This window comes from Lactuca saligna, chromosome 2 (assembly GCF_052625555.1).
Source record: "Lactuca saligna cultivar CGN05327 chromosome 2, ASM5262555v1, whole genome shotgun sequence".
NCBI lineage: Eukaryota > Viridiplantae > Streptophyta > Magnoliopsida > Asterales > Asteraceae > Lactuca > Lactuca saligna.
In genome coordinates this window covers 107,253,828-107,269,630 of record NC_136418.1, presented here as the reverse complement: position 1 = coordinate 107,269,630, position 15,803 = coordinate 107,253,828, and the positions used below count along the sequence as shown (strand labels likewise).

The 15,803-nt window shown below is 40.2% G+C and overlaps 1 protein-coding gene across 2 annotated transcripts; it reads right to left on the bottom strand.

Annotated features, from left to right (window-relative positions):
- Nucleotides 1-352: 352 nt before the first annotated feature.
- On the bottom strand, nucleotides 353-3,957 carry LOC145031320 (phosphoribosylformylglycinamidine synthase). 2 transcript variants are annotated; one of them, XM_078979851.1, is made up of 7 exons: nucleotides 2,972-3,957; nucleotides 2,788-2,843; nucleotides 2,598-2,707; nucleotides 2,377-2,536; nucleotides 2,198-2,290; nucleotides 964-1,095; nucleotides 353-584 (listed from the first exon to the last, which is right to left on the bottom strand). In XM_078979851.1, exons 1-7 carry the CDS (start codon nucleotides 3,819-3,821, stop codon nucleotides 534-536), a joined length of 1,452 nt encoding a protein of 483 aa, XP_078835977.1. In that variant the 5' UTR covers nucleotides 3,822-3,957; the 3' UTR covers nucleotides 353-533. The 2 variants fall into 2 exon arrangements, with proteins under 2 accessions (XP_078835977.1, XP_078835978.1); XM_078979852.1 differs by having other exon boundaries at nucleotides 2,377-2,527.
- Nucleotides 3,958-15,803: the final 11,846 nt, after the last annotated feature.

Genomic DNA, 15,803 nt, shown 5'->3' with positions numbered 1-15,803 from the left:
AATATTTTGTTCAGTAAAGAAATTACATGGTCAGTTGACACAAAATTAATTTAAATTAGCAATTATATATTTCTAGAAAAATAATTGTTTTCAAATGTATTATTAATTATAAAGTCTATTAATTTTCAAAGTTGTTTATTATATTGTCCCCGTGTAGTACACGGGTTATAACCTAATTGAAAAAATCAATAGAATGACACATTAGATAATATTAATTAGGATATGTAATAAAATAGCATATCATTCATAAGCCTAAACTAACTTCCATCTGTTTCATTGTTTTTTTTCTTTTTGTAAAAGAGTTGTAATACATGAAATAAAATCAAAAGAAGCATGGTATTTTCTACGTAGGTTTTGTTAATAATTGAGCATCATATCTATTAATAATTGAGCATCATATCTATGAAACGAATACATTAATCATTATCAATCTCAATGACCAATTTAATCACCTGTAACTAACATTAACAACCTAAACAACACTAACGATATTCTCTTAATCTAAACATGATGTCACTTTATTCTTTCTCACGCTAACTCAACATGTTTTCTTGTTGATCACCAACACTTCCACCTGATATTTCCTGCAAGGAGACAAAAAAAAAAAAAAAAATCATTCTTTAACACATATTTTTTCATTTTTACGTGATCTTTCATTCTTTAACAATCATTTCTTTCTGTTATGTACATGATTATAACAATGTCATCCAAATACAAGGCAATTATCACTATTATAATCGGTTAATATGTTCAAATTATGTCATAATAAAAAAAACAAAAGTACAATGGTATATAATGCTTTAATAAGAAAAAACTGAACACACAATGATGTTTTAAAAAGAAATAAACTAAGATACTATAATACACAAATAAATAAAAGTACATTGCTATTTCTTATATTTAGCCCATATTATAAAAAGGGAAAGTAAAAAATATGCAAGATGTGGAAATGACTTAACATACCAAACCTAAAGCTTCAATAAGACTTCTTCGATTCTCTTCACTAGATACCCCAATTAGCATCTTTAATAAATACTCTCTTTGTTCCAATTTCAAATGTTTCTCCAGCCCATTAGCTACCATTTCCATCTCCGGCTGCAAAAAAATAAAAATAAATAAATAAATAAATAATTAAAAATTAAAAATTATTATTTAATGAGCATTTCTTAGGCTCCATTTGTTACACTGGACATGACAAACTGTACCTGGTTGGTATTCATTGGACTAAAGCTGTGTTTTGTGACGCTGATAAACTAGCTTATTTTTCGAGCTTTTTTATGTTGTCGTGTTTGATAAAGCCAAAAAGTAGCTATAATCTAACTTTTTGAAAAACTACTTAGGCTATGTTTGGCGGACTAGCTGAAAAGTTAGTTGATGGCTGAAAAGCTAGCTGTTAAATAAAAAGCTAGCTGATAGCTGAAAAGCTAGCTGATAAAAAATAACGTTTGATAAAACTAGTTGAAAAGCTAGCTGAAATATATAAAATTATATAAAAGGACATGTAAGAATATGTGTTTTATAATTAATTAAGGGGTGTATTTGGAAAATTTTTAAAAAACTCCTAAAAAGCTAGTCTAAGTAGCTTTTCAAAAAGCTAACTTATAAGCTACTTTTTGGCTTACCAAACACGACAATATAAAAAAAAGTCGAAAAATAAACTAGCTTATCAGCTAGCTATGGCGCGCCAAACACAGCCTTAGACTAGCTTTTTAGGAGCTTTTCTAAGACTTTCCAAATACACTCCTTAACTAATTATAGAAACACTCATTTTATGTAATTTTATATATTTCAGCTAATTTTATAAAACGTTATTTTTTATCATCTAGCTTTTCAGCTATAAGCTAGCTTTTTATTTAACAGTCAATTTTTCAACTACCAGCTATCTTTTCAGCCAGTACGCCGAACATAGCCTAAGACTGAGACTGAGACTGAGACTGATGTTAGTGGAGTACGCCAAACATAGTCTAAGACTAAGAGGGTGTTTGGCTTAGCTTTTCACAACTAAAAGTCCTTTTTGTAAAAGAAAAAAAACAAAAAGATGTTTGGCAAATTAGTAACTTTTGGAAAAGTCAGGATTCCCTGACTTTTTGTAACTTTTTGGAAAAGAACTTTTGAGCTTTTAAAAACTAAACCAAACACGCCCTAAGACTGAGACTGATGCTAGTGGAATGAATCCGAAAGTGATCAAAAGATTTACCGAGCCTTCTTCCGGTGGAAATATCCTGTGAATTAGACATAACTTTGACAATTCCTCCACCGCTTCAATATGCTTACCTTGCATTTCCAAAGCCTGAAATACAAAATGAAAACTAAAAGTATATACATGAAAGAAATTCATTAAAAAATAATAATAATAATAATAATACAATAACTCACCCAAGCTTGTAAGAGCCACGATCGTGTGCGTGCAGCCACAGCTGCAGCCACCATTCTAGCAGCTCGAAAGCTTTCAAGGCCAATATTATCAGCAAGCCCACCAATGAATTCTCGTGCATCCTCTCCATCAATTTGAACAAATGTCGAATGGCTTCCTACCCTAAAAACATTATTAATTTTTTTTTTTTTAAATATTAACATAAAAAAAATACAATTAATACCTGCTACAAGTTTTTAAAGTAAAGTCGACAGATGCACGATAAATTGAATCACGTGAATTAGGAGTGTCAATGGAAACTTTGACTCCAGACATCCTGCATATTCTACGCAGCTGTTCATGAAAAAAAAAAAAAAAAGTCAAAGGTAAACCCGATTGATTATCATAAAGTCAACCAAAAGGAATGGACTTACTAAGATTATATCATCTTCCTGAAAATCTTTTCCACTCGTTCTATAATCCATGATTGCTGGAAATCAAGTTGAGGAATATCATTGAACTTTCATGGTTTCTTTTCATTTTTCATAGCTAACAATCAATCACAATCTTATAGTAATAAGATTCTCATGTTTTTTGTTTCACATATTGTAAACCAACCTCTAATTAACCAGTTAGCTTTTCGTTGATTCTCTTCCTTGTCGATTCCCTCTAATGGAGCTGGACGAGAATCCGGCCACCAATCAGGAAGCTTCTTCTTTGATTTCTCCCAGTTCTTCGTCATTGAATTTGAATAGCTCAAAATCGAATCTTCAACAGAAGACAATGGATTCACAGAGACATTGAACTCCTTCTTTGAGTCTTTCTGAGTGCTGACGACCACCTCTCTTCCGCCTAAACTCCTATCCATCCTTGTAACCACCCCTCCGCCGTCATTGCTCCGGTGCCTGAACAAATTCCGAAACCCTAACCCTAGTTTCAGTAAAACCCTAAAAGCGAAAACGGTAATGAAACTCAGAGCAATCAACTGGCCGATGAAATAAACCGTTGTTTTTCGGCAGGACACCACGACTTTCTTATTACTGTCGACGGTGATCATAGTCTGCAAGTCCTCCACGGCGTCGATTCCAGAGTCAACGAACTGATTGAAGTTCAGTTTGGTGATTTTCACTAACTTTTTCAAAGATAGGGATGCTCTGTCGGGTATGTAGTGTTCGAGGTCGATTACCAAGTGAAGCTTGGAATCTAAGTGAGGTGATGAAGCGTCGGCATCGGTCGTCGGAAAATAGATATTACTGTCGGGGTTGCGACGACGGCGGAAGTGGCGGCGGGGGTGTGGTCGGCGGAGAGAACAAAAGGTCGTGAAGGTTGTGGGGCGGAGATGAGGTTTGGGGATTGGTAAGTGGGGGCGGTGGTGAAACCATTGATGGGAGGTAGTGGTGAGACCTGTAATTGATGGATGAGTTGTGGAAGATGGAGAATGGCGGAGCGAATTCACTGTTGGGTTCATCGCCTTGACCCCCGGCTGGTTGACCACCGAAGAGACTGCCTGCAGTCGAGTTCTTGATGGTGGTTATGGTGGCCGGGTGATACACGGAGAGTGTGACACAGACACACGGTTATTGCTTCTTTTTGTTATATGGCCCCTGCGTACAGTTATGTTTGATATAGATTGCAATTATACCAGGTTAATAGTATAATCGATTTTTTTAATTGAATCTTAATTTTATTTGTTTTCTAAAAAAACTAATTTATATTTCATTTATTTTTTTAGAAAACCTTCAACTTTTTCCTTTTTCCAAAAAAAAAAAAAAAAATTTTTTTTTTTTTTTTGTGAAAATGGATCTTACGTTTTTTATTTTTATTTTGGAAAAAACTCACATTTGATAATTTTTTTGGAAAAAACCGTTAAAATTTTCAAATAAAAAAAATAGTCTTTTCACAGAAAACTGTTAAATAAAAAAAACTAAAAAATATAAGTTATTTTCAAAAAAAATAAAATAAAATTGAAGTTTAATCATTAAAAACCACAATATAAGGTATCTTATAATATTAACCCTAAATTTAATAGACGGACATAAATATGTTGTTTGCTTTTTTCGTGGTTAAAACGGTTGTACTCTACGGACCACATCTGCAACTCTTTACAGCATAAGAGGTGGATCAAGCATCTGCAAACCACAATAAGAAGTTTATCTATTTTTAACGTCAGCAAGTTATTGAAATAAACTAAATTAACCATACAATAGTTAAAAATAATTTTAAATCAAAATTTTTTATTTAGTTTTAATCATATGCAAATCGAATATAAAGATCATTATGATGAGATGATTTTTAAAGATGGTTATAAAAAATAATTAAACATAATAATTTCAAAATAACAATCAATAAAATTGTTAATTTAGCGATCAACATGTTTATTTTGTTAAATTTTCCAAGAAGATAGTTATTTCTTCGGTTAACTTAAATAGATTTGATAATTTTAGTGATTAACTTTACAATCTGTTTTGGTTATAGATAATGTATGTCACACCCTCGGCCAGCGGCGGAAACGCCAAGTTGTGCGACGTTAGAATGTTGGATCACAGGTATTCAATATATATATATATATATATATATATATATATATATATATATATATATATATATATATATATATATATATATATATATATAAGTTGCGACCCAAAGATTGAGTAGCATAAGGCTCTGGGCCTTGGAGAAAAAGCGGTTTAGACACATTTGGTTGTGGATATTGTAAGTTTTTGATACCAAGAATTTGATTTTCACTTCGGAGCTCGAGGGTATAATGGTAAAACTGATGGTTCGGGGCTTTCATGGATTAAGGATTTTACTTGGAGGTTATTTAAGTCAAAAGTAATTATATAGGGTTGTAAAGCTCCTCATTGCCTTTCTGTGGATATAAAGATCATCGAAAATGAAGTTTGGACGGAAAAGTTATGGCCATCAGAAGATTTATCGGTAGGGAGTATGTCGTGTAGGATGGGTGTACAAGTGATGTACATTGGGCATACATGGCTAGAGTGATCTGGAAGGCTCATTCACGAACGTTGGGTGTACCAGATGTACGTTGGGCATTCGCGACTTAATCTCAAACCCTAATTTAGGGTCTACGATCCTATGTTAGAGACCTTAACTCGTCTTCAAACCCTCCTATCTTCAGCCTCCATCCCATTAAACCATAATTATGAAACCCTAGCTTGTTCTTGAGTGTTCTTGAGCTTTGGGTGGTTAACCTTTAGTGTTTTTGCTCACTTTGAAGAAGAAGGAGCTTGGTGTTCAAGCATTGGTTGGAGTGGAGCTCATAGATCCAAACTCTTCATCTATTTTGCTAACATTTGAAGGTATAAAAAGTTTCTATCTTGGTAACTCTATGTATTATATCTAGTCTAGGGATTATTTTGGGCATATTACGATCCCTTTAGTCATCCTTGTGAGTATGAGCTACTCCAAGAGCTTAGAATGTTGGATCTTCCCGTTTCTGAAGTTGTTAGTGCATAAAAATGTCATCTTAATGAATTTGGATGAACAATGTGAGAGTTGGTGTTCATGTTATGGACTTAGTTGAATAAAAACTGGTTTTAGGTCCCATTAAGACATACAAAGTAGTAAAGTCGCCAACTTTATGTGTTAAGACCTTAAAATGAAGTTAGATATGAGTTTGGACGTTTGGTCTTAAGCATTAAGTGCTTAATATGAGGTTTTGGTCACCTGGTGAGTAGGATGGGCGTACGTAGGAGTACGCTCAGCGTAATGCATGGATCCCACGAGTTCAAGCAAGGATGATTCGTACCTTATGCATCAAAGAGATGTATGCCGGGCATACAAGTCTAGTACACAAGGCGTACGTTGCATGAGATTTCTTTATTTTGGCCACCTTTTCGACTTTAGGGTTTTAGGCTTTTGTTGGGCCACAATTATTGCTGAGATAAGCCATTAGGCTTTGGACCTTTATGGAATTGGGCCCATATTGGGCCTTGAGTATCTTTTGGATTTCGGCCAATATTGGGCTTTAAGTGTCATTGAGTTTGGGCCACGTTTAGTAGGCCAATCGAGGAAGGGTAAAATGGTCTTTTACCCAAGGAGTCAGGCTTAGTAAATTAAAGTCCTGAATATGGGTTATGACTTACTTATTGATCTTGGTTGTATTTCATTGGCTAGCATGCGGATTCTCAGGTTCAATAACCCGAGCATCAGTTGGATTTTCAACGGATAGAGTGAATTTGCTCATTATATTGTATGACACTAGGGATTATATGTGTGCTTATAGTCTTTATGACTCCTTTTATATATGTTATATGTCTATGTACCTGTTTGTTATATGTATGTGCAGGTGAAATAGACTCGTATAGCCTTGTGTTGACATATGAGTTGAAATAGAATCGCGGGTGAAATAGACCCGATACGGCCTTGGGCTGGCATATGAGTTGAAATAAACCCGACACAACCTTGAGATGGCGTATATGTATGTTATGTGGTATTTTGAGTAACTCACTAAGCTGTATGCTTATGTTTTATGTTTAAAATGTTTTCAGACATGTCTGGTTCGAAAGGGAAGGACCCAACATGACTGCACCACATCCACCATTGTTTCCGCACTTTGTGATTTTAGGATTTTACTTTGATATACTTTCGAATGTTTAAAATGGATTAAAGATGTTTATGGTTGCATTAAAAATAAAAATTTTACCTTTTAATTTTTGGAACGTTATATATATATATATATATATATATATATATATATATATATATATATATATATATATATATATATATATATATATATATATATAAGGAAACAATTTGAAGGAAATGGAAAAAGATTCAACCGATAGTTGATCTTTGAATGTGAGGAAGAATAAGGGGTTGCAGCCCTTTTATAGTGAAATTTTTTGGGATGCGCTCACTCCGTGCACTTGGGTTGCATGTCGCACTCTTCCTACGTCGCTCAAGTATGATGCTACAACGTGTTAAATTCTTGTAGATCCACGTCGCCCTTCTAAAAGCTGTGCGCGCCATGCAAATGCATATTTTGTAATTTCCATAACTTCTTCATATGAGTTCCGTTTTCGATATTCTTTATATCCACGTGTAGCTATCGACGAGTACTAAAGCTTTGCTTTAAGAAGTGACTAGAAGTGGTTTATATATATATATATATATATATATATATATATATATATATATATATATATATATATATATATATATATATATATATATATATATAAACAACCTCTAAATGATCGTCTTTAAAATTAAAAAAAAAAAAAAAAAAAAAAAAAAAAAAAAAAAAAAAAAAAACTATTGGGAATGCATGTGCATTGCGACATGTTTATTAATCATATATATATATATTGGACACTATTTATGTGATATTCTTTTACACATGGACCATTTCTATAATTTCAATATTACATTGGGACCATAATTGTAATTTTATCTTATATATGTATCATTTCTATAACTTTTGTATTACATAGGAACTATTTCTCTAATTTGGCTTTTATAATGATCCTTTTTGCTCCGATTGCACTACTTGCCGTAGTTTTGTGCTTTGTAAAAATTCGTCTTCTAATTGTGTTTGGATTTACTGGTTTTTTGTGTTTATATTTGATTTGCAATTTGTTTTTAGTATAAATTATTCGTGCAAGTCTTTTTGTAACGACCAAAAATTCAACAAAATTTAAACTTTTCAAAAACATCCCAATTCATTAAGTTATTATAAAAAGGTTTTCAATACATTTATTATCAGAGTATTCCCAGATCCATTTCATAAAACATAAACACAAAGAGCGGTACGATCACGCCTTTGCCTTGCCACGGTCTCCTGAAGAACTTGAAAAACATTAAACCACAACTGTAAGCTCGAAAGCTTAGTGAGATACCCCCAAAATACCAACCACATATACCGTACACCAAACATGCTATATCATAACGAATCGCAGAACAGCCATGCATATCGGGTCTACTGGGAGACTGGTCCGCTATGTCGGGCCTTCAGTCCACTTGGTCCACCATCCGAGTCCAGTCATGTCCCTCGAGTCTGCAGTGTGGTTGGTCCGCCCGCACCGGGCCTTTAACCCACCTAGTCCACTCTCTGAGTCTACAGTATGACTGGTCCGCCCGCATCGGGCCTCCAGTCAGCCTGGTCCACTCTACGAGCCTCGGCACGTCTGGTCTGCTCTCGTGGGGCCTACAACCTATCCGGACCGCTCGCTGGGCCTTCGGAACAACCGGTTATGTAGCTTATGTCTTGGGTACCCGGGAGAAGGGCAAGACGACAGTTGACGATGTTCCGGTGGTGCAAGACTTCCCGGATGTATTTTTAGAGGATTTACCGGGAATACCTCCTGAGAGGCAGGTCGAGTTTGTGATCGACCTAATTCCTGGTGCGGCTCCGATAGCTAAGGCACCGTACCGGCTAGCTCCCCCTGAGATGCAGGAGTTGTCTACACAGCTGCAGGAGCTACTAGACAAGGGTTTTATTCGGCCGAGTAGTTCACCTTGGGGAGCGCCGATCCTGTTTGTGAAGAAGAAGGATGGGTCGCACCGTATGTGTATAGACTACCGGGAGTTGAATAAGGTAACGGTGAAGAACCGTTACCCCCTCCCGATGATAGACGATTTGTTTGATCAGCTTCAGGGGGCATCTTGGTTCTCCAAGATCGATTTACGCTCCGGATATCACCAGATGCGGGTCAGAGGCGAAGATGTGCAGAAGACTGCTTTCAGGACCCGCTATGGTCATTTCGAGTTCGTGGTGATGCCTTTTGGGCTCACTAATGCTCCAGCCGCGTTCATGGATCTCATGAATCGCGTATGCAAACCGATGCTGGATCAGTCTGTGATAGTATTCATAGATGATATCTTGGTATATTCCAAGACTCAGGAGCAGCATGAGGAGCACTTGAGGGAGGTGCTAGAAGTTTTGAGAAGGGAGAGACTTTTCGCAAAGTTCTCCAAGTGCGAGTTCTGATTGCGTGAGGTGCAGTTCCTTGGTCACCTTGTCAACCAGAAGGGTATTTTGGTAGATCCGGCCAAGATAGAGACCGTGATGCAGTGGGAGGTCCCGATGTCCCCATCCGAAATTCGGAGCTTCCTAGGTTTGGCAAGGTATTACAGAAGATTCATTCAGGATTTCTCCAAGATAGTAGTAACGCTCACCCAACTGACCAAGAAGTCGGTGGTGTTTCGTTGGGGGCCTGAGCAGCAGGCAGCGTTTGAAACCCTCAGGCAGAGATTGTACGAGGCTCCGATCCTTACCCTGCCAGAGGGAATAGAGGATTTTATGGTCTACTGTGATTCCTCAATCACAGGTATGGGAGCAGTATTGATGCAACGAGGGCATGTGATAGCTTACGCCTCGAGACAGTTGAAGCCTTACGAGGCTAACTATCCTACCCACGATTTAGAGCTGGGGGCGGTGGTGTTTTCCCTCAAGATTTGGAGACATTACCTCTATGGGGTCCGTTGTACCATCTACACGAATCACAAGAGTTTGAGGTACCTTATGGATTAGCCGAGTTTAAACATGAGACAGAGGAGGTGGTTGGATGTGCTGAAGGATTATGATTGTGAAATCCTTTACCATCCAGGGAAGGCCAACGTAGTGGCCGACGCCCTAAGCCGCAAGGTGACAGCAGCCCCTATCAGAGACTTATGTCTGAGGATGACAATGATTACTCCGTTGTTGGAACAGATCAGGGAGGCTCAGGTTGAGGGCCTCAAGGAGGAGAGGCAGAAGTGTGAGAGGATAGTGGGCCGAGTAGCTTCGTTTGATTATGATAGTCGGGGGTTGTTGACTCTTCATGGGAGAGTGTGGGTACCGTATGGGGGCGGAATACGACAGGTGTTGATGGACGAGGCTCATAAGTCTCGATTTTCTATCCACCCAGGGGCGACGAAGATGTATAGAGATCTTCAAACCGATTACTGGTGGTCCTGCATGAAGCGGGATGTCGCCTGGTATGTAGAGAGGTGCCTGACCTGCAGGAAGGTCAAGGTAGAACACCAGAGGTCTCACGGCAAGATGCAGCTGTTAGACATTCCCGTGTGGAAATGGGAGGACATCACCATGGATTTTATCACCAAGCTTCCCAGTACCGCACGTGGGGTAGATTCGATTTGGATAGTAGTGGATCGGTTGACGAAGAGTGCTCATTTCATACCGATCCAGGAGAGCATATCGGCGGAAAAGTTAGCCGATATCTATGTGCGGGAGGTAGTGGCACGTCATGGAGTGCCGGTATCGGTGGTGTCATACCGAGACGTCCGTTTTACATCCAGATTCTGGAAGCGGTTTCACGACGAGATGGGTACTCGTCTCCATTTCAGCACCGCTTTCCACCCTCAAACGGACGGGCAAAGCGAGAGGACGATTTAGACTCTCGAGGACATGCTCTGGGCATGTGTCCTAGACTTCGGTGGTAGTTGGGATACGTATCTTCCGTTAGCGGAATTTTCGTATAACAACAGTTATCATGTGAGCATTGATCGACCTCCCTTTGAGATGCTTTATGGGAGGAAGTGCAGGACCCCGATTTGTTGGGGCGAGGTCGGTCAACGAGTCATTGGGAGCACGGAGGTGGTGCTCAAGATGATCGAGTTGATTCAGCAGGTTCGTAGTAGACTGCAGACTGCGCAGAGTCGGCAGAAGAGCTACACCGACAGGAGGCGTTCAGACTTGGAGTTACGGGTGGGCGATATGGTCCTTCTGAAGGTCTCACCTTGGAAGGGTGTCATCAGGTTTCAGAAGAGGGGCAAGCTGAGCCCCAGGTTCATTGGTCCTTTCAGGGTTTTGGCTCGAGTGGGTCGGGTTGCTTATCGGTTGGATCTTCCGGCAGAGCTTAGCCAGATCCACAACTGTAACAACCCAATTTTCACGTCCGGAAATTTCGTTTTGAAATATTACTTTAGAAAACATTAATAGATAAAAACATTGTTTGACCACACCATAACACATCGTAAACCATGTTTTAAAAGTCAAACCATACATCCCATCAAAATATCAGAGTACAAATCCCAGTGAATCTCGTAAATGCGGAAACCAGAGTGTGTGCATGATGTGCCGCTACCGCGCCGGCTCCTTCCCCTTCGGTGAAGAGGTACCTGAAAACAAAACTGTAAAACGTAAGCACAAAGCTTAGTGAGTTCCCCCAACGTACCACATACCACACAAACACATAACATGCATACTGCCAGGCTATTCTGGGGTGCCTGACTACCCGGTACGGCCATTCTGGGGTGCCGACCTACCCATACGGCCATTTTGGGGTGCCGTCCTACCCGTGTCAAGCCATTATGGGGTGCTGACTACCCATGTTAAGCCATTATGGGGTGCTGACTACCCATCGGTCCTAACAACCGATCCTCGGGGACTGGTCCCCTCCTGCTACCTCTATCGCATAACATAACAGGCCAACATACAAACATATCATCACATACTATCAGACGTTTCTGGGGTGTCTGACTACCCTGCGGTCCTAACAACCGAACTCTAATACTATCGCATATAACGTATCATGATAGCATATAACATATCAGATAGTAGCAAACCTAGATGATATCACAAAGACAATCATCTATCATACATCTCCTACTGGTGGGCCGGCATTGTGGCCTTAGACCCACCACTACTGGAAGGTAACTCACCTGATACTGCAAAACTGCTGCTGCTAATCCCTTTGACCGCTACCTGACCTCTGTCTTCGAACTGCTGCTCCACTAGCTCCTCGAGCTACCAATATCAATATAAAACTTAGTCTAACTGACCTCCAATGGTCAACTAAGTCAACTATTACCAATGCCAAAGTCCCAGTCACATTCAACCTTCCAGGCCAACCCTACTCGCCGAGTTCATATATTTAGAGTTATTCCTGTTCGCGACTCGACTCGCCGAGTCAGCCACTGACTCGCCGAGTCTACTGATTTCCAAGTCTTGTCCTATCCAACTCACTGAGTCCTGGCTCGACTCCTAACTCAAGTCTTAACTCGAAGGGTTTGGGACCACGCGACCTGAATCGTCGAGTCCAAGAACAGACTCGCCGAGCACAAGGCAATCACCAACCAACTCTCCGAGTTGTTCATCCAACTCGCTGAGTTCCTGCCCATCTTCATTCGACTCGTCGAGCTGTTCATCCCACTCGTCGAGTTCCTCCTCATCTTCAAGCTACTCGCCGAGTCCACTCGAAGGACTCGCCGAGTCCATTCGGTTCTACATACATGTAGAGGACCTTTGAGTCATGCATGGACTCCAAACTGTAGATCCACTCTTCTAAGGTCTATTCCTTACGTAAAGTGGCAAACTTTACGTGTGGCTGAGGAGATCTAGGCTCAAAACACTATAAACTAGGGTTTAAGACAAAAGGGGCTCAACAATCAACCCAACAACTGATGCTTTATGAGTCTCTAGGCCATGATACATTTAGATCTGAAGTAGCAACTTCAGATCTGAGCTTCCCACTCGAAATGGGTCTTAATCAACCATAAAACCCCCAAAACTCATAGCAAAATAGATCTAGATGCAAGGAAGGGAAAATGGCAGCTTAATACCTCCAAGAAGAACACAAACTGAAGTAGATCTCGGATCTACACCTCTCTTTTGAAGCCACCTTCCTGATCTTCAAGTCCCTTCCAAGATTTCCTTCCCCCAAAGCTATTTCTCTCAAATGATGGAGGCTCCCACGAATCTAGGGTTTACAGTTTCTCTAGGATGATATGGAGGCTGAGGGAGGGGCATAACTCCCTTTTATATAAGATACAACTCCCAGAATCAGGGTTTTCCTCGCACAGACCAGACTCGCCGAGTCTCCTTGGTCGACTCGCCGAGTCGGTCACTTACTCCCCAACCCGGATCCCGCTCGGACTCGCCGGGTCCCTCCTTGGACTCGCCGAGTCGACCCCTAAACTTAGGGTTTTCTTTCCTTTCTTGGTCTTCGAAACTTTGGGTGTTACAACAACACTTTCCATGTGTCTCAGTTGAGGAAGTGTTTGGTGGATGAGTCAGCATTTGTTCCCTTAGAAGATATTCAGGTTGATAGCAGCCTGAATTATATTGAGAATTCGGTCGCGATTCTGGACCGGAAGACAAAGACCTTGAGGAACAAGGTAATTCAGCTAGTGAAGGTGCAGTGGCAGCACCGGAAGGGGTCTGAGTGGACGTGGGAGGTTGAGGATGAGATGAGAGAGCACTACACGGAGTTATTTGCAGATTCAGCCGTAGCAGACTTCGAGGACGAAGTCTGAGTCAAGTGGGGGAGAATTGTAACGACCCGTCTCTGGTATGTTGTTTTCATGTTATTTATTTAGAAGTTTTCAAGAGGGACTCGACGAGTCTATAGCCCAACTCGTCGAGTAGAGACGGGATTTCGAGCACGTGTAAGTCGACAACTCGACGAGTCCATATTCGGGACTCGGCGAGTCCGCCTGCCAGGAAGAAATCCTAAATCCCCGGGTTTGCTCACTATTTAAGCAATGTTTTGTGCCCCAACTCGCCTCCTTCACCCTCAGAGAGCTTGTGAGAAACCCTAAACCATTCCTTGTATGATTAAAGTGTTTTGTGTGGATTTTTGAAGGATTGAAGAAGAAGAAGAAGAAAGGATCAAAAAGAGGAAGTGTAGAGCAAAGATCCAAGGCCAAAGTCAGAGTTCATTGAGGTATATCTCGGAATTATTCTGTTTTTTGCTTAAAACCTCCATTAGAACACCTCTAAGGCTAGTTTAATGTATTTTCCAAGCTTTATAGTTGTATGGATGGCTTGTTGGATCGAGATATCCCTAGATATGTTCATTTAGGAGCTTTAAAGCCCTGATCTATTTCCTTTTTCGAGTTGCCTTGCATGAGAACCCTAAATCTAGCCTTTATTATGCCTTTTGAGCCTTTTAATCTTCATGGATGCTTATGGGCACGTAAAGATAGAATCTTTACGTGTTAGTCGAGCATAAGAAGCCCAGATCTACAAGTTATATGCGCTGGATTCAAGCAGAATCGAGTTTTAGTAACTGTATGCATGCGACTCGGCGAGTCGTTCTTCGGACTCGGCGAGTCGAGCCGCGAGTCCCCGATTCTTCCCCTTTTTAGTGATTCCGAGTGGGGACTAGTGAGTAGTAGAATGGACTCAGTGAGCCGGAGGCCAGACTCAGTAATGGAGGGACTCGACGAGTTGTTCATACAACTCGGCGAGTCTAAGGCAATCTTCATAGATTCAAGAACAACTCGTCGAGTTGTTCATATAACTCGACGAGTCGGATGCAGATAGTCTGAGTTCTAGAATCGAAAGGGAACTAGTCGAGTTGATGTCATACTCGACGAGTAGCAGCGAACAGGGTTGAGAAGTGAGAGTAGGGACTCGGCGAGTTGGCGGCCCAACTCGGCGAGTTGGCGGCCCAACTCGGCGAGTCAGGTCAACTGTAAGTTGACTTTGACCGGGAGAGTTGACTTTAGCCAGGGGTAAAAGAGTCATTTTACCCCAATGCAGTTATTAGTATTTGATTGAGTGTGTTTGTGGAATTGTAGCCGAGGAGATACCGGAGCAGCAGCAAATAGCTTCTAGAGCCATACACTCAGCAGCCAGTTCACGAGGTGAGTTTCCTTCCAGTAGGAACGGGTATAAGGCCACCATGTCGGCCCGTTTAGCTAGCAGTAGTTTCCGGACCTCGATCCGATGCAATAGTTAGTATGTTTGACGCCTTAGTGGCTCAGACAGGTTTGCGTGTTATGTGTTGTTGTGTTAGTTGATATGTTTATGCTATGTTATGTTCAGTAGTTCCGGACTTCTGTCCGATGAAGTCAGTTCCGGACTTCGGTCCGATGCAGTCAGTTCTGGACTTCGGTCCGATGCAGTTAGTTCCGGATTTCGGTCCGATGCAGGAGGCAAGGCCTCAATAGTTCCGGACTTCGGTCCGATGCAGAGGGAAAGGCCCTGGTTAGTTCCGGACTTCGGTCCGATGCAGTGGGCAAGGCCCAATAGTTGTTTTATGTTTGTATGGGATGTGGTAATTTGGGGGAGCTCACTAAGCTTCGTGCTTACAGTTTCAGTTTTGGTTTCATGTACTTCCGCAAGCAAAGGGAAAAGCTCGGGTTGATGGCATCGCACACACCACAGCTTCAGTTTTTGTCCTGGGAGATTGTTTTGATACTTAGTTTGATTTGATACAATTGTATCACGACATTTTATTATGGTTTGAGATATTTGACGTATGGATTTATGATATGACGTTCAACATATGATTTTATTATATATATATATATATATATATATATATATATATATATATATATATATATATATATATATATATAAAATTGAGTTGTATTTTGGGATGTTATAGACTCGTCGAGTTGCCCTTCAAATTTACATTTTTAGCCCTTCAACTCTACTCTTGATATTCCGGGATGTTACACTTTTCATGGATATGAACACTTTGTTTTTGGTTCCTTAAAGGAAAAAAAAGAAAAGAAAGAAAGAGAA

Excerpts from the sequence above, each read along its gene's own strand:
- LOC145031320 (XM_078979851.1), bottom strand. The coding sequence starts at position 3,821 with ATGAACCCAACAGTGAATTCGCTCCGCCATTCTCCATCTTCCACAACT. Across the intron at positions 2,537-2,597 it reads ACTTTAAAAACTTGTAGCAG|GGTAGGAAGCCATTCGACAT; the intron begins GTATTAATTGTA and ends TAATGTTTTTAG. Across the intron at positions 2,291-2,376 it reads CGTGGCTCTTACAAGCTTGG|GCTTTGGAAATGCAAGGTAA; the intron begins GTGAGTTATTGT and ends TTTGTATTTCAG.